The sequence below is a fragment of the Erythrolamprus reginae genome, chromosome 9 (assembly GCF_031021105.1).
Source record: "Erythrolamprus reginae isolate rEryReg1 chromosome 9, rEryReg1.hap1, whole genome shotgun sequence".
NCBI classification, from domain to species: Eukaryota; Metazoa; Chordata; class Lepidosauria; order Squamata; family Dipsadidae; genus Erythrolamprus; species Erythrolamprus reginae.
The window spans coordinates 14816990-14835857 of record NC_091958.1 but is presented as its reverse complement, the minus strand read 5'-3'; the positions used below and the strand labels follow the sequence as shown (position 1 = coordinate 14835857).

The 18868-nt window shown below is 42.9% G+C and overlaps 1 protein-coding gene across 1 annotated transcript; it reads left to right on the top strand.

Annotated features, from left to right (window-relative positions):
• Positions 1-1795: 1795 nt before the first annotated feature.
• CMTM3 (CKLF like MARVEL transmembrane domain containing 3) lies at positions 1796-18376 on the top strand. Its single transcript, XM_070760411.1, has 5 exons — positions 1796-2379; positions 9866-10021; positions 11451-11546; positions 13142-13262; positions 14091-18376. Exons 1-5 carry the CDS (start codon positions 2260-2262, stop codon positions 14114-14116), a joined length of 519 nt encoding a protein of 172 aa, XP_070616512.1. The 5' UTR covers positions 1796-2259; the 3' UTR covers positions 14117-18376.
• Positions 18377-18868: the final 492 nt, after the last annotated feature.

Below are 18868 nucleotides of genomic sequence, written 5' to 3'. Positions count from 1 at the left end.
CAAATTTCATACATTATTATATATCTATTTACAATATTGTATGTTTACATTATCCCATATCTTTGTCTTCTCACATTGTCTTAAAGTCTTTCCTCTTTTTTTAAACTCCAATTGTACCATTTGGTCCATATTTCATAATAGTCCAAGTTATCTTGTCCTTTTAATTCTATTGTCAACACGTCCATTTCTGTACACCTGTATATTGTATCTATCGACAGATCTTCCAAAGGAACTTTGTTCATCTTTCCAACACTGAACATAAGCAATTCTTGCTACCGTGACCAAATAACTTTGTTATTCTGTTGTTCCGGATGATCCAATTAGCACAGAGATAGCCAGCCTCACCAACTTTTAAGATTTGGGTCAATGGAGACGCTCAACTATTCAGGTCCTGGTTGTCCCAAAGATGCTTTTCCAAAGGACAACTTGACTTTCTTGCGGGGGTTTTCCTTGAAAAGGTTTCACTTCTCATCCAAGTACTCAACTTTTACCACTCTCGTCCCCTAAGTCAGTGATGGCAAACCTATGGCACAGGTGGAATACATAGCCATATCTTCTGGTACGCGAGCCGTTGCCCTAGCTCAGTTCCAGCGTGCATGTGTGTGCCAGCCAGCTGATATTTGGCTCGCGCAGAGGCTCTGGGAGGGCGTTTTTGGTTTCCAGGGAGCCCCGGGGAGATGGGGGAAGGCGTTTTTCCCCTCCGCTGGCTCCAGGGAAGCCTACTGGGCCCACCTGAAGTTGGGAAACAGGCCGTTTCCGACCTCCAGAGGGCCTCCAAGAAGCCGGGGAAGCTGTTTTCACCTTCTACAAGCATTGAATTATAGATGTGGGCACTCGCGCATGGGTTATAGCACACTCGCATGCTCTTTCAGCACCTGAGGAAAAAATGTTCGCCATCAGTGCCCTCAGTAATGGATGGAGCTGAGTGTTTACTGGCCGGATGCCCTTCCTGACTTCATACGGAGTTCGCAGCAGATATTTTTTGCTTTGCTGCAGGGAGAGAAGGTTCTTCTTAAACCTTTGGGTTTAAGATTTGTAAACTTCCATTGTTAAGGGCAATGAACTAGGGGGGGGGTCACCATCAATGAGCTGCTGGACAATGGTTCAGGGTGTTGGGATTGGTCTTTTGGTGTCATGTGAATTTTGTATGTTTATGTGTGTGTGTGTGTGTGTGTGTGTGTGTGTGTGTGTGTATCATCTGTCTATCTCTATCCATCCATCCATCCATCCATCCATCCATCCACCCACCCACCCACCCACCTATCTATCTATGATGGTCTTGGCATAGATACCTGTACCCGTGAAAATCTACAAAAACAATTCTCTCTCTCTCTCTCTCTCATCTCTATATCTATATATCTATACACACACACACACACACGCTGACAATAAAGTATTGATTTATTATTCTCAGAATCCTGGGAGTCCAAAATCCACAGGTCTAAAGAGTTGCCAAAGTTGGAACCCCTGATTTAGCGAAACCAAACCTGCCTTTCCGCGCCTCAGCGCTTTGCACGTTTAAGAACCGCTTCTCCGAAGCGATTGTCCCCTTTCCCACGAACGCGACACGCGGGCTCGCCAGAAGATGGCTGCGTGTGCGTGGGACTCTTTCGCTGGGATTTACACACCCACCCGACCGACCTTCCAACCGCGACCGGCGGTCCAGCAAAGCAGAGCTTCCCGCGGCGACAGGATCGCAGTGGCCCACTTTAGCGCCGCGATCCTGAGCGTCTGGCCGCGCAAAAGGGCGTTTCCGGCTCTCTTGGCCGGCAAACCCCCCGCTGTGGATGTCATTCAATTCTGGCGCCGGAGGAAGGAGGAGGAGGAGGAGGAGGAGCCGAGACGGTGCGGCCCCCTCCCTGCCTGCCTGCCTTCCTCTCCCCACACCCCCGACCCGGATTGGTGGCTGTCCGTAAAAGATTGCGGGTCTGCCCGATTTCCGTCCAGTTTCCGTTTTCCTTTTTCCGGAGAGCCAGAAAAGAAAAGAAGAGAGGAGAGGAGAGAAAAGAAAAGAGAAGAGAAGACAGAAAAAAGAGAAGACAGAAAAGAAAAGAGTGGAGAGAAAGAAAAGAAAGAGAGAGAGGAGAGAAAAGAAGAGAGGAGAAGAGATGAACGTAAAGAGAGGAATGAAAGAATAGAGAGGAAAGAAAACAAAAAAAAGGAGAGGAGGGAAAGAAGAGAAGAAAAGAAAAAAACTTGCAAAGTCGCCCGCGGAATCGGGGTCCTCCTCCCTCTTTGCAAGCCAAGCGGGTCCGGAACATGGAGCGCTGCGAAGGCGAAGAGCCCGAACCGGCCGAGGCGCCGCCGGGGTCTCGCCTGGTGCTGGCCTTCAAGGAGTTCCTCACGTCCCGCAAAGGGCTGCTGCTGCTGGCCCAGGCGGTAAGAGCCGGGGAGGGGGCTGGGGAGGGCAAGGCGAGGCGCTCGCCCATTGCAAAGTTCAGACCCGGGGTGGGGAAGAGGCTGGCCGAGGAAGCTGAGCTCATCTTTGGCAAAGGAAGGGACGAGTCCTGGCTAGGCGTAGCTACGATTCGGGAGGGGAGGGGGTGTCTCCAGCCTTGGCAACTTTAAATCTGGCGGACTTCAACTCCCAGAATTCCCTAGCTGGCTGGGGAATTCTGGGAGTTTATTTATTCATTCATTTATTCTTTCTTTCTTTCTTTCTTTCTTTCTTTCTTTCTTTCTTTCTTTCTTTCTTTCTTTCTATCAAGTAGGTATTGGTAGTATACAAAGATATAACAATGTTTATATCAATGTTTCCCAACCTTGGCAACTTGAAGATACCTGGACTTTTCGCTGGCTGGGGAATTCTAGGAGTTGAAGTCCAAATATCTTCAAGTTGCCAAGGTTGGGAAACACTTGTTTATATACATGATATATACATGATACTAGAGAGAGAGAAACATTAGGACAGGGGATGGAAGGCACACTGGTGCACTTATACACACCCCTTACTGACGTCTTAAGAATCAGGAGAGGTCAACAGTGGGTAATCTAAGGGTAAAGTTTAGGAGATTAGGTGATGATACCACAGAGTCTGGTAGTGAGTTCCATGCCTCAACTACTCGGTTACTACAATCGTATTTCCTGCAGTCGAGTTTCGAGCAGTTCACTTTAAGTTTGTGCCTACTGTGTGCTCGTCGTATATTGTTGTGGTTGAAGCTGAAGTCGTCCTTGACAGGAAGGACGTTGTAGCAGGTGATTTTATGGGCTATGGTTAGGTCTTGTCCAGGATGTGAGAGATCTGGAAATAAAGGTCCTAAATGGAAGGCAAGTTGGCAGCAATTACGTATATTTTTTCCTGTAGTTCTAATTATCCTCTGGCAATATAAGATTTCTGCAGCTTGCCTTAAACCTCTTCAGATATGACAACCAACATTATGACATTATGAACGTGGCTTGCTAAAGCAAAACACGGTTAATATTAACCACAGATGTCCCAAAGGTGCTTTTCTGAAAACTTTCTCTGTTTTTATTTGAAGGCGTTTTGCTTCTCATCCTTCATTGGTTCTAAGCAGAAGCTTCTTGAAATGAAGAGCAAAGCATCTTCAAATAAAAACAAAAGAAGTCCAGTTGCCTTTTGAAAAAGCACAATTTGGAACAACCATGATGTGGATGATGGAGAATCTCCATGGACATTCACCCCCGTTAAGCATTCAGGCATCAAACGGCTGAATCTAGCCATATCACCAAAGATGATGGGATTAACAAGAGCATAGATTTTTAACCTCCGATCAACCTTAAGTGGGCCAAAAAAATCAGGAATATCTCTACGAGGAACAATGGTAAGTAAATCAATCAATGAAAAAAAGTCACTAGCCCTTCCCATTTAACCTAAGAAAATTAACCTTTGTTCTTCTGTACCCGAGTCTAAGATTCCGATCTGATTAGCTGATTGACATACAATTGCAATTCCAATCAGAGTTTCTGCTGTTAATTGAGGCAATTTTTAAGTGCCTGGTTTTATGACCCCTTTTTTTGCCTACCCCTGCCCTACACCATTGTTTTGAGGGTAGGAGTTGAAATAATTCATGTCCAGGATGCGAGGGGTCTGTAAATATTTTTTGCAAAACCCAGAGTTTAGAAACATAGAAGACTGACGGCAGAAAAAGACCTCATGGTCCATCTAGTCTGCCCTTATACTATTTCCTGTATTTTATCTTACAATGGATATATGTTTATCCCAGGCATGTTTAAATTCAGTTACTGTGGATTTACCAACCACGTCTGCTGGAAGTTTGTTCCAAGGATCTACTACTCTTTCAGTAAAATAATATTTTCTCATGTTGCTTTTGATCTTTCCCCCAACTAACTTCAGATTGTGTCCCCTTGTTCTTGTGTTCACTTTCCTATTAAAAACACTTCCCTCCTGAACCCTATTTAACCCTTTAACATATTTAAATGTTTCGATCATGTCCCCCCTTTTCCTTCTGTCCTCCAGACTATACAGATTGAGTCCATTAAGTCTTTCCTGATACGTTTTATGCTTAAGACCTTCCACCATTCTTGTAGCCCGTCTTTGGACCCGTTCAATTTTGTCAATATCTTTTTGTAGGTGAGGTCTCCAGAACTGAACACGAGTTTGGGAGTGTCCTCAGTGGGACAACCAAGAAACCCATACTGGCTGTGCATTTTGGGGTTGTGTTTCTCCACTTCCATCAGATGAAGCCTGGGAAAGATTCCTGCATGGTGTTGCCACCATCAGACCTTGAGTAGGCGAAATCTTGGTTTTAGGGTTGTTTGCATAGTAGAAGAACTGGATGAATGGGTTTGAGCAGTGGAAAATTTGGAAGAGAGTCTTTTGAAGACACTGTCCAAAGTCAGGAAGATTTCAGGGGGGGGGGAGAAAGAAAAGGACAGATTTGCATGGAAAAACAGATAATTTTCCAGACTCCTATTCAGCAGTGTGTAATGCATGGGATCTTTAAGTAAAGTGACTCTTCGTCCTTTATTATAGAAAACCTATCACTCGGATTTAATTTGCCAGGGAGGTTGGAGTGTTTTTATATTTTCCTTCCTAAAACCAAATTATATTTTTTTCCACATTTTTGAATTGCCCATTTCTCTCCGAGAATGACACTGGGCAATGTACTGCAAAGTATTAAAAGCTTTTTGAAAAGGTATATGAAAGTTAAAAATTTGGAGGCAAGGATGAGAAAATACTATTAACAATGAATACTAAAATGTTCTGCCGGTGTGCTTCAACCGCCCGTAATTACAGGGTAATTAGTCCAGGAAGACACACACCACACGATAAAAGGAAAACCAAAAGTTTTTATAAACAGAGAAACAGAAACAGCTCCCTTTTTAAATGCCAAAGGGATTTTCTGGTACACACAAGGCACAGGTTAAATGCAATCCAATTGCTCACCCAATAACTGGGAAATTGAGTCCAATTCTAAAGTCCAGAGAGTCCACACATGCAATACTGAACAGCACAAAAACCACGATCTTGATGAAACAATGAATCAGATAAACTGCCATGAGGCTAAAACACCAGGTTGCACTTTTATCTGTAGCACTAATTACAGCAGCCCCGCCCAACCACAGGTGGCCTCATTTTCTCTTGTAATAATCCTTCAGTTGTTGTCTCCTATGCATCAATCTACGCATGCGTGGATCTGTCATTAATTCTTGTTCCGAATCCAAAGATGATACAGATTGATCTCCTCCTGGGCTGTCTGCCAAACTCCCCTCTTCCCTGTCACTCACGCTTCCTTGGTCAGAGGAGACAGATTCTACTGGAAGCAAAATAGGCCTGCGGCATGTGGATGTTTTCCCCACATCCACCTCCACATTCCTTGGGGCAGGAGCTGGGCCAGAGCTAACCACAACAGGAGTAGAAAAACATTATTTGCATAGAATAACAATGAAAGAGCTTGCAAGGTAAGAGTTGGGAAGATCGTTAGCACCTAGTTAGGGCTGGCAAAAAAGCTTCGAAAAAAGTTACATTCAGAGTATAAGACACACCAAATTTTCAGCCTATTTTAGCGAGGAAAAAGGTGTGTCTTATACTCCAAAAAATACAGTAACTTCCCTGCTGGGTTGCTTATAAACATTGAGTTTTTAAAAAATTATGAACCTCTTTCAGATTTGCTTCCTTTTTAGGTTTGTCTGTATTTCCAAGAAAATGTGGTCATTGCAAATATTGGGTCATCTTGCCACATTCACTTTGGGAGGGACAGCCAAGTCCTTTCAATAAAGTTGCGGTAATTTGATTGCATAGCTCTGCCTTTCCAAGTAGGGATTAGCAATGACAATAGTGTAGAACCCTGTTTCTCACCTTGGCAACTTTTAAGATGTGCAGACTTCAACTCCCAGAATTGCACAGACAGCTAATGAATTAAAATACTGAATGAAGATCGTGTGAAGTGTTAATATCACTTGATAATGCCTTGGTAAGGCCACACTTGGAATGCTGCATTCAGTTTTTGGTCACTAGGGTGTAAAAAAAGATGTTGAGACTCTAAAAAGAGTGCAGAGAAGAGCAACAAAGATGATTAGGGGACTGGAGGCTAAAACATATGCAGAACGGTTGCAGGAACTGGGCATGGCTAGTTTAATGAAAAGAAGGACCAGGGGAGACAGGATAGCAGCGTTCCAATATCTCAGGGGTTGCCATAAAGAAGAGGGAGTCAACCTATTCTCCAAATCACCTGAGGGTAGAACAAGAAGCAATGGGTGGGAACTAAACAAGGAGAGAAGCAACCTAGAACTAAGCATAAACTTCCTGACAGGACAATTGATCAGCGAAATAGCTTGCATCCAGAAGTTGTAAATGTCCCAACACTGGAGGTTTTAAAGAAGATGTTGGATAACCATTTGTCTGAAGTGGTTTAAGGTTTTCTGCCTCAGCAGGGTGTTGGACTAGAAGACCTCCAAGGTCCCTTGCAACTCTGTTGGTGGCACACTGCACATACCTTATTTTAAAGTAAAAAACAAAATGGGAACGTACTATTTGGGGGGGGGGGAAGAAGTTTGAAATTCATATATGTTTATGTTTTGTTTTTAATTTTCTTTTGTTAACATCTGATTGGCTATACAAGGTTTTCTTGGCTTATAGAAAAATGTATAAAGAAAGAAGGAAGCACTTTGGCATAATGGTTAATAAGTTAGAAATATAATTGGTGTACTTTTTTGAGGAGGGAATTTAATTAAAAGAAAATGTATTTATTTATTTATTTATTTATTTAGATTTGTATGCCGCCCCTCTCCGCAGACTCGGGGTGGCTCACAACAGAATAAAAACAATTCATAACAAATCTAAATTGTAGTTTAAAATATTTAAAAATATTTAAAATGAATGTAACTGGATGACAAAATTAGAAAAAAAACTTTTGCAACTTTTTTGATGATTGATATTAGTTACTAACAAAATACCACATTTTATTCATGGAAAATTAGATGTGCTCCTGTCACTCACCCACGGGCCGGATAAATGGCCTCAGCGGGCCGCATGTGGCCCGCGGGCCGTAGTTTGGGGACCGCTGTTCTATAGGGTTTCCTTCCTAAGCAAGGAGTTGGATTATAAGACCTCCAAGGTCCCTTCCAACTCTGTTATTCTATTCTAAGTGGGGCTTCCACTTCAAGACTATCAGCAGCCCTAAAGATAAATTTCTGCCAAAAAATAAATGTGTGTGTGTGTGCAGCTCTTTCATTGCAGCTATGGTTGAAGATCACCATCCTCCATTTTTAGTGGGTTTCTACTACTTACCAGCAAAGACTTCCTGGATTTAAAAAAAGTTACAGGAACTGCTGGGTTTCTTGGAACTTGTTCTGCCTTTTTCGAGTTCTTATTTCACAGCTGGCTGAAATTTGCAGTGGTTTGCACCAGTTTGCAGAAGCTTAAAAGGAATAGGAAGTGGTATCCCCCAAACCCGGAGACAGAGCTTGAGATTAATTTTTTCAAAAGCTTTTAAAAAAAAAAAAAAAATTAAAGAAACTTTAAAACAGAGCTGGCAGTCAGCAAAGCACAATGCAACTTGCCTGCAGTCTCTTTTCAGTCCAAAAATGTCTCTCGGACCCTTGGGATGTCCAATGAAGTCTTTTTCACAGGTAAAAGCAATCTGGATGGAGGTCCATGGATTGTTTAGGAAGAAGGTCTGTCTCCTGTCCCCAAAAGGCAAAATTAATTGGTAGTCCTCAACTTAATAAGGGTTCATTTAATGACCGTTCAAAGTTACAACGCTCGAGTGACTTGGAAATGTTTTTTCACACTTTATGACCCTTGCAGCGTTCCCCCGTGGTCGCGTGATCAACAATGAGACCCTTGGCTCATAGCTATGACGGTTATGATGTCCCAGAATTAAATGAGGACTTTTTGCGACCTTCTGACAAGCAAAGTCAGTGGGGAAACCTAAATTCACTTCACAAACCGGGTTACTAATTTAAGAACTGCAGTGATTGACTACATAAATGTGGTGAGAAAGGTGCTAACAACATAAGTGTTGGCTACATTGTGGCCGTTAAGTTAAGGACTACCTGTAATATAATGTTTCAGGGCAGAGGTCTTCGAACTTGGCGGCTTTAAGACTTGTGGACTTCACCACCCAGAATTCTCCAGCCAGTTATGCTAGAATTCTCTTGAATTCTAGATAAGCACATTTAATTAAAGCACTATTAACTAAAGCTCCATTGAGGACCTGTATACTGCACAAGCTAAAAAGAGGGCTGTGAAAATATTTACTGACCCCTCGCATCCTGGACATCAACGGTTTCAACTCCTACCCTCAAAACATCGCTACAGAGCACTGCACACCAAGACAGCTAGACACAAGAAGAGTTTTTCCCCCGAATGCCATCACTCTGCTAAATAAATAATCCCATCAACACTGTCAAACTACAGTGATACCTCGTCTTACAAACGCCTCGTCATATAAACTTTTCGAGATACAAACCCGGGGTTTAAGATTTTTTTGCCTCTTCATACAAACTATTTTCACCTTACAAACCCACTGCCACCGCTGGGATGCCCCGCCTCCAGACTTCCGTTGCCAGCGAAGCACCAGTTTTTGCGCTGCTGGGATTCCCCTGAGGCTCCCCTCCATGGGAAACCCCACCTCCAGACTTCCGTTGCCAGCGAAGCGCGATTCTGGGATTCCCCTGCAGCATAGCAAAAACACAGAAGTCCGGAGGTGGGGTTTCCTATGGAGGGGAACCTCAGGGGAATCCCAGCAGCGCAAAAACGGGCGCTTCGGTTGGCAAAAGGGGCAAATTTTGGACTTGCACGCATTAATCGCTTTTCCATTGATTCCTATGGGAAACATTGTTTCGTCTTAAGAACCTCGTCCCAGAACCAATTAAGTTTGTAAGACAAGGTATCACTGTATTTACTAAGTCTGCACTTCTATTTCTACTATTTTTTTCTCATCATTCCTATCATCCGTTTCCTCCCACTTAGGACTGTAGGACTATAACCTGTTGCTTGTATCCTAAGATTTTTATTAATATTGTTTCCTCATTGCTTATTTGATCTCTGACAATCATTAAGTGCTGTACCTCATGATTCTTGACAAATGGGGGTAGGGCGTGCGCATCGAGCGAGATTTTGCTTCTGCTCATGTGCGGAAGCAAAATCCCACGAGAGGACGTGTGGACGCGGGAGATTTTGATGACTTTTGGCGTTTCTTTGCTTCTGCACATGCCCAGAAGCAAAAAACCGGCCGAAATCGCGCACACCTGCACATCTTCTTGTGAGACTTGCTTCCAGCGCATGCGCACCAGTATGTGCACCAGTAGTGGAGGGAAGCAGGAGCCCCCGCCTGGTGGGATGGGATTGCGTCTGCAGGAATGCCAGGCTGGGTGAATTCCCAGCAGATCCTCCGCAGCTCATGGATAACCGCCACGCTCTCCCGCTGGTTTCCTTCAGGTCCTCTCCTTTATCATCTTCATCTGCTACATCGCTTCGACAGCTGCGCCCTTCATGATGGTGCCGCTACTGACACTTCTCCTGGCTTTGGGCTTTTTCATTTCCTACTCTCTGAAGTTGAACGAGAAGTTCCGAGGCATCTATTGGCTTTTGGGGGTAAGTAGCTGAATGGAGGGGTGGCGGGTGACTGGTGCTTAAGATGGGGTGGACCTATTCTAGTAGGTTTCACCTGCTCAATCCACCGGAATCTGTCTTCACATGCTCGGGATAGACAAGTCCCTATCTCGCCAAAGGTCAATGACCCATCGGCTACTCTTAGCCTGGTTTGGCCAGTCTGTTGAAGCTGTTGCCTGGGGTGTAGCCGCTGCGCATGATACAGCTACTAGGAGCCACAGGTGGGAAGGAAGGAAAGAAAGAGGGAAGGAAGGAAGGAAAGAAAGAGGGAAGGAAGGAAGGAAAGAAAGAGGGAAGGAAAGAAAGAAGGAAGGAAAGAGGGAAGGAAGGAAAAAAAGAGGGAAGGAAGGAAGGAAAGAAAGAGGGAAGGAAGGAAGGAAAGAAGGAGGGGAAGGAAGGAAGGAAAGAAAGAAAGAGGGAAGGAAGGAAGGAAAGAAAGAGGGAAGGAAGGAAGGAAGGAAAAAAAGAGGGAAGGAAAGAAAGAAGGAAGGAAAGAGGGAAGGAAGGAAAGAAAGAGAGAAGGAAAGAAAGAAGGAAGGAAGGAAAGAAGGAGGGGAAGGAAAGAAGGAGTAGGGAAGGAAAGAAGGAAGATAGTAATAGCCCTTAGATTTACATACAGCTTCACAGGGCATTACAGCACTCTCTAAGTGATTTACAGTGTCAGCATATCGCCCCCATAATCTGGGTCCTCATTTTACCAATCTCAGAAGGATGGAAGAGTGAGTCAACCTTGAGCTGGTCAAGAAATCATAAATCAAGGTTACATAATCACGGGACACTGCAAATGGTTGTATATGTGAGCCAGTTGCCAACCCCCAATATATGATCACACGATTGTGGTGGGGAGAAATAGCCATTGGGAACTTCAAATCCAGCTCGTAAGTAGCCTTGGGATGTCATACCTTTAGACAGCCCTTAAGTAACCCAAGGACTCAGTATTCAATTGCATTCCACCTGGGGCTTTTGAGCAAGTTATCTTTGGAATCTGCTTTCCGAACGACGGGCAGGCTGGCCTGATGGCGAAGCTGGTTGTGATATTGGAACCGGGTCAGATCTTGAGGAAAACAATTGCTTAAAAACTTCCTTGTTCTCCACGGTGACCACCAGGGGGTGCTAGCCTTCAAGGAAGACTTAACTTTGCAAAGCAAAACAGGCTGTCGGGCAGGTTGGGAGGGGGGGGGCATAGAGTTCTTCCATAGAGTTTCGTTCCACCCCATTTGTTCATTATTTTCCATCAGCTGTCTAGTTTATGGTCAAAGGACTGCAGTGCTATAACCCAGATATGCACTGCTAAAAAAAAATAAAGGGAACACTTAAACAACACAATATAACTCCAAGTCAATCTACTCTGCACTTTACCTTTTTGTTTACCTTCTTAATAATCTCTCCTACGACTACATTGGTTTTGCAGGATTGTTTGTGTGGAATTATTGCTGCTATTATATATTTTTCCATCTCCATTGCTGCTGTTTCGAAATATACGGACACGGCATCGAAGGCAGCGGGGGTAAGTTTCCGTTTCGGAACAGAACTTGTACACCACATTTTCTCTCCCCACAGAGTTAATTTCACAAACATGTTTGTGTTTTATTTTTGCAATTGTAGCTCTGTCTAAACCTATCTATGGTTGCTGTTCGCCCTTCATTGCTCAACTTGGGTTTACTCAATCCTAAGGAAAAAGAGTTTATAAACTGCTGTAGCTGTGATTTTCCCCACACGTTCTTATGGAATATCCCTTTTTAAAATCTTCCATTATTATCAGTGTGTTGTGGTTCAGCCTGAGCCAGATCAAAGACCAGCTGCGTCTCTGCTGGCTCCATGTCTGGGGGAGGCTGAGAGCGGAGAGGAGAGTTCTTTGCAGTCAGACAGTGTAGACAGCAGTCACGAAAGTGAAGGTGATGCAAGGCCTGGGAGCCCTGGGGGAAGGCTATCTCAAGCAAGTAGCTGTGATTCCCTGGATGACGAAGCACAAGCTATCATTAGTATGCGGCAGAGACGCATAGCTCAAAGGAGAAATCAACTGCGTGGATATTATCAGCGTTGATTGAGGAACACCAGGGGGTTGGGTGTGGTCCTCATTAGCAGGGAAGGGTTTATAAGGCATGAGAACCATTCCGGCAGCGTGGAGTGTTATCAAAGGGGAGTTGGTGTTATCTGCATTTTCTCTCAGCGTTTTTGTTCCTGGCTCGTGGCCCAGCAGCCTTGAAGATTGGTGGGAGGTGTGTGTCTGTTGGCTCAACAGCCTCGTCTGGCATTAAGGATCCTGTGTTTCTGTATGAACAATTGCTTTCGTGTATCTATTTGGAGTTCCACTGTTTTCCTGATCTGTCAGGACATTTTCTGTTGGCTTCTTTTCTCTTTACTATTATAAAACTGTTTGGATTCAACCAGTGTGTCTGGCTTATCTTTTTGGGTTGGTCATAGCTTCCAGAGTGACCCAGACAGAACACAGTGGAAGCTTTTTTCTTTCTTAAAGAAGTACCATATTTTTCAGAGTATAAGACGCACCTTAGTTTTTGGAGAAGGAAAATAGGGAAAAGAATCTGCTTACCAGGTATTCAACTGGCTAGCGTCGTTAGCCAGCACATTATTTTATCCCCTGGTTAGGGCTTTTAAAAAAACTTCATTTGGAGAGAGTAACACTGAAAGAGCTTGCAAGCCAATAAGAGCTCTAAATTACTTCTCTCCTTGTTTAGTTTCCACCCATTGCTTCTTGTTCTACCCCCAGGTGCGTTGACTCCTTCTTCTTTGTGGCAACCCCTGAGATTGTTGGCAGTTAGAACAATTAACCAGTGAAACAACTTGTATTCAGACGTTGTGGGTGCTCCAAGATTGCAGAATACAATCAAATTGTTTTAAGAAAGGGGTTTTAAGAAGAGGTTGGCCAACCACTGAAATGATATAGGGTTTTCAGCCTGAGAAAGGAGTTGAACTAGAAGACCTCCAAGGTCTGGTATTCTGCATTCAAGACTAAAAATGGAGACATGGGATATGGGCTGAATTCTGTTATTTCTACCCATTACAGCTCTTTTCCTCTCTTCCCTCCCTCCTCCATATTTTAAAAACTCATGCTTTCCATATTTCATCTATCTTGACCTTCAGGTACTTGGGTTTATCATCACCATCATCTATTGTGCCTACGTCTATTTCACCTTTAATGACCTGGCAACGTTTCTAAAACAGGAAGATTCCCCCGAAGCCCCCAAATCACAGAAGTCAGACGGTAGGTTTGAACTGTCCTTGCACTGCTGTCCAACCACACTTGGCTACTTAGTGTTTCAATACAATCTTGCTACCTAATGGTTTGGTGCAGGGGAATTCTGGGAGTTGTAGTCCACATGTCTTAAAGTTGTCAAGTTTGAAAAACACCGCTCTAGTTTATGGTGAATGAAAAACTACAGTTAACATGGTTACTTCTCACTTCTCAGTTGTCCTCTACTACCCTGTTTCGCCTAAAATAAGACATACCCTGAAAGTAAGGCATGTGAGAGGTTTTGCAGAATTTACTAATATAAGGCACCCCCCGAAAATAAGGCGTAGTCAAGTTTACATACGGTACGGTGGAAAAACATATGGTACCATTCAAAGCTGTTCATAGCGGTACCGTAATAATGTGGTGTCCCCTGCTGGCCCCTTCCATCGCTTTGTACCGTCCAGTACAGCAGACACAGTCTGCTGCTGTCTCACCCCCATTACAGTCTCCACTACAGTGCATAGACTGTAGTTCCTCTGGTGGCCGGAAGCTGCAATAGTGGGAGAATACTGTTGTACCATATAAGTGCCGTCATTTGTGTGCGTGGGTGCCATTACCGTACCGTAATCAGTGTACCATACGGTACACTTTCTTTGGGGGTGTCAGCTTTTCTGCCTTTCTTATTTGAGAAATATAAGGTACCCCCCGAAAATAAAACATAGCACAACCTTTGGAGCAAAAATTAATATAACACAGTGTCTTATTTTCAGGGAAACACGGTATTGTATTTTTTTTAAAAGCCCATTCCTTATTTTTAGTATGGAAATTATTCTTCACGTCCATTTTTTTTCCCCATAGATGATTCGGATTCGGATTCGGACTGAATTAAACAGTATTTTTGATGAATGGCAGAACCACGATGGAAAATGAGGAAGACGTAAAGCGGAGAAGAAAAAGCAGAAGAAAAATGAATGTTTTGAGTATTTTAACTTCTTTTTTTTTCAGTGAACTTGGATATTTTAACCTTTTTTCAGTGAACTGTACATATTTTTGTTACTACAACTGAGATCACCAAAATCATGCTGGGAATGTTATTGTCTCTGAAGCTCATTCATCAATTGCAGTATTTTTTTTCCAGTCAATCTTTTTATGAACAGACTCCTTATGTAATCTGGGGTGTATAAAGAAGTCAATAGCATCTTGCAACATGGAGCTTCTTCAGTAGCAGACATAATACCCAGATTAAGCTTAGAAACTTTAATATCTCTTTCTTTTTTCGACTTATACCAAGGTTTTTGTTCTTGAGTTCAAAAGACAATAGCTTATTTGTTAGAAGGGGGCTTGATTTTAAAACTTAGATTGAATTTAGACTCAGGACAATAATGAAAATAAATTTAAATCCCTAATGAATAAAGCCAAAATAAGATGATTCCTTAAAATCATCTCTGATATTCAGTAATTATATGCCTAGAAATACCAAGTCCCACGTTAATGGATCATTCCTCAAGAAAGAAATGTGATGGATATGCTTTCTCTCACAACTTTTGTGATTGTGTACCTAGCTTCATGAAATCCGAAACATAGCGTGGATAGTGATCACACAGTGCCTAGGTCTTTAATAGTCACACCAGCCAATCAAATCTTTATTACAGTCATATACCAGCATAAGAACTGTGAAATTTAAAAAATAATTTGGTAGATGATAGACAGATGGAGAGAGAGAGAGATTACAACTTTAAAAAATTAAAATATTTTACATATACCGTATTTTTTGAAGTATAAGACGCACCGGAGTATAAAACGCACCTTAGTTTTGGGGGGAGGAAAATAGGGAGAAGAATCTGCTTACCAGATTTCATCTGCCTAGCATCTTAGTTTGGTCAGCTTCAGTAAATTATTTTATCATCTGGTTAGGGCTTTAAAAAAAACCTTAAGCGGAAAGAGTAACCATGAAGGAGCTTGCAAGCTGGTAAGAGCTGGAAACATTGTTAGCACCTGGTTAGGGCTGGAAAGAAACATTTGAAGCAAGTAGAACAATTAAAAGAAAACTACAAAGACAGGGTTTGGAAAGCATTCTTCTCAGTGAGTAACAATGAAAGGACCTGCAAGGCAAGAGCTGGGAAGATCATTAGCACCTAGTTAAGGCTGGGGGAAAAAGCTCCAAAAAAAAGATGCGAGGATGGGAGGAAAAGGATGTGTCTTATACTCGTGACTTACGATATTTAGTTTTTTAAATTTTGTAAATTATTGATTGTATTCTGGCCTGTGACCATAATAAATATTTGATTTGATTGATAGCTCCACCAGTAATTATGAGGAGTGGTGAGCTATAAAAAACTATGCAAGATACAGGGGCCCTTTTCTGAGACATTCTTGTGATCCAAAACTGGAATTGCCAAAAAGAATCTCAGGATAATGTGAACCAGGAATGCAATTCCTTCGACTTCTGGGGGGTTTTTCCCCTCCCATATGCCAGTCCTTGCTTAAGGACTGCTCTGTTTAGCAGTGGTTCTAAGTTATGACAGTGCTGGAAAGGTACGTTTACCACTGATCCTCAATGGAGCGGATTCCTGATTCCGCTGTGTGCGCAGCTTTGCTTCTGCGACCGCATCCCAGCGAGATTTTGCTTCTGCACATGCTCAGAAAGCAAAATATCACAAGGGGACGCGTGTGGGTGTGAGATTTCGGGAGGGGGGCGCACATGACCCGGGGGAACGTGCTTCTTTTTGCCGTAGGGAGTAGGACCGTGCGTCCTACCTGACACTTGTGCTGGTACTTCTGTCACATTCCTTAGCAGGCTGTTCTAAAAGAAAATGTCTTGCAAGTTCAATCTTTTACTTTACTTTTACTTTTATTTAGATTTGTATGCCGCCCGTCTCCGCAGACTCGGGGCGGCTCACAGCAAGAGACAACAATTCATGACAAATCCAAATATAATTTAAAATATTTAAAAAGAACCCATTTTACTAACAAACACACACACAAACATACCATGCATAAATTGTACATGCCCGGGGGAGATGTTTCAGTTCCCCCATGCCTGACGGCAAAGGTGGGTTTTAAGGAGTTTACGGAAGGCAGGGAGAGTAGGGGCAGTTCTAATCTCTGGGGGGAGTTAGTTCCAGAGAGTCAGGGCCGCCACAGAGAAGGCTCTTCCCCTGGGGCCCGCCAACCGACATTGTTTAGTTGACGGGACCCGGAGAAGGCCCACTCTGTGGGACCTAATCGGTCGCTGGGATTCGTGCGGCAGAAGGCGGTCTCGGAGACTTCGAACTTCTCAAACTCATGCGACATTTTCTTTTAGAACACAACCCGGAGGAACACGATGAAGGTACTAGTAGAAGTGTTAGGACACATGTCTCACAATGGGGCACAATTTGGGGATGGCAGGGTGGGCCGCGATACTATTTACAGTCGCGGCGGAATTCGGGGGGGTGCAAAATGTTTACTTCTTCCTGGGGGGGGGGGTTAAGAGTTACCAAGAATTGCCAATCCAAATAGTGATAACTAAACAGGGACCCGCATAACATTGAGGGCAAACCTATGGCACGGGTGCCACAGGTGGCATGCGGAGCCATATCTGCTGGCACGTGAGCAGTTGCCCTAGCTTAGCTCCAACGTGCATGTGTGCGCTGGCCAGCTGATTTTTTTGCTCAGGGTACCGGTATGTGTGTGTGTGTGTTTGGTGTCCAGAGGGGAAGGGTGTTTTTACCTTCCTCCAGCTCCAGGGAAGCCTTTGGAGCCTGGGGAGGGTAAAACACAACCCTACTGAGCCCACCATAATTGGGAAACAGGCTATTCCCAGCCTCCAGAGGGTTTCCGGGGGTGGGTGGGTAGGGGAAGCTGTTTTCTCCCTAGCCAAGCACTGAATTATGGGTGTGGGCACTCTTTTGGCACCCAAGGCAAAAAAGGTTCCCCATCACTGCCCTATAATGAAGGAAACCATGATGCAATATATCATTACACAATATTTAATACTCTTAGTAGTGATTTGTATTAGTTCTGTTGGGAGGGTCAGCTATCAAGGCGAAACAAACACGTCTTTTCTTTTAATAAACCTCACAGGCAGGTCCTGGCAATAAGATAAGGAAGGACCCAGCAGGCTGGCTCCTGAACTAGGTTAACCCAACAGTTTAGCTATGTTCCGGTTCATGCTTCTCTGGAATTCCCCCGAGGAGCATTTTACCGTCTTTGCTTATTTTTATATATAGTCATTTGCATGTGGTTTAATCTGTAATTCCCCCCGCCTCCCAATCAAAGTGAACCTAGCGTGCATGTCAAATGGAACAAGGAACACATTTTGGAACTGTAGATGGAGTAAATCTATGTCAATGTTTCACTTTAAGGTGTTCACTAGCTTTGATATTATTTAAATATCCGCACCATCTGGAAAGATGTAGGTATTTCAGATGTGAGAACAATCGTAATGGCCTGTTCTTGGCTACTTGATAACTTTTCTGTTAATCATCTCCTTCAGGGAAACCATTGTTGTCGTCTTTCTTGTTTGAAATAATCTTTGCAATACAGATTCCAGAGAAATTTTGGTCTGTAATTCAGATGCCTTAGTAACAGCAGGATGCAAAACTTGAATAATATGCAAAATTGCAGAGGAAAAATAATTTTGGGTCAGCTGATCAAAAGACAATCGCCAAGAACTAATGTTTGATTATAAAATTTGAACTTTCCAGAAATGGTTAGAGAAAGGGTACATGGAAATCGGTGCTAACAGAATTTTAACAATTAAGGATATGAAATCTTGATTTACTTGTGTGTTTCTTAAATAACATCTCTGGGATGTAATTTTGCCTGTACAAATTTAATTCCGGAATTTGTACACTGGTACGGATGCTTGATTTAAGATTAGGGCAATCTCAGGTTATACCTAAAATAACAAATTTGAAACAGCCTTAAAGTATCTAGAAGTCACTTCAGTTACAGTATACAAAATGAGCATCTCAGTTCCATTATATTAACTTGCATGATTTAGAGAGACATGCTTCCGTTTATAACTAGACTGAAAAATGGGTCTATGGTTTGATTGTGTGCATCTTACGTTATCCGAATTTTGTAATCTTTTTGATACTATGTTAGCCTGTTTTTTATTGTATGTGTATTTTATATATAAAAAAAGGTACATCTGCCTCGAGTAATTACTTACGTGTGCAATTGAATCCTCAACGTAGCTGCATCAAAGGAAGTTTGATGGGTGTCTGTAATTGGCAAAGTAATGTCTTAGCTTTTTATATTTTCTTTAAAAGTTCATATTAGGCACTTTTAAAAAACAGAGAAATTGCTAACACTAAAAAGGATTGCAGTAAAGAATCATTTTTTACATTAGGGCTGAGAAATAATTCATTCAGAGATACTCCTCTTAACCTTCGGCTTAAAACATCAAAGTCTCCATTGACCAAGACAAATGATATAGGTAATTCACTAAGATTTATGACGCAGCCCCTAAAAGGTACAGTGGTACCTCTACCTAAGAACGCCACTACTTATGAACTTTTCTAGATAAGAACCGGGTGTTCAAGATTTTTTTGCGTCTTCTTAAGAACCATTTTCCATTTACAAACCCGAGCCTCCAAAACTAACCGGAAAAGGCAGGGAGAAGCCTCCGTGGGGCCTCTCTAGGAATC

Bases quoted from the DNA above. Each gene is read 5' to 3' on its own strand.
- CMTM3 (XM_070760411.1), top strand. From the start codon at position 2,260: ATGGAGCGCTGCGAAGGCGAAGAGCCCGAACCGGCCGAGGCGCCGCCG. The intron at 10,022-11,450 runs GTAAGTAGCTGA...TTGGTTTTGCAG, and splicing joins GCATCTATTGGCTTTTGGGG to GATTGTTTGTGTGGAATTAT. The intron at 13,263-14,090 runs GTAGGTTTGAAC...TTTTCCCCATAG, and splicing joins CAAATCACAGAAGTCAGACG to ATGATTCGGATTCGGATTCG.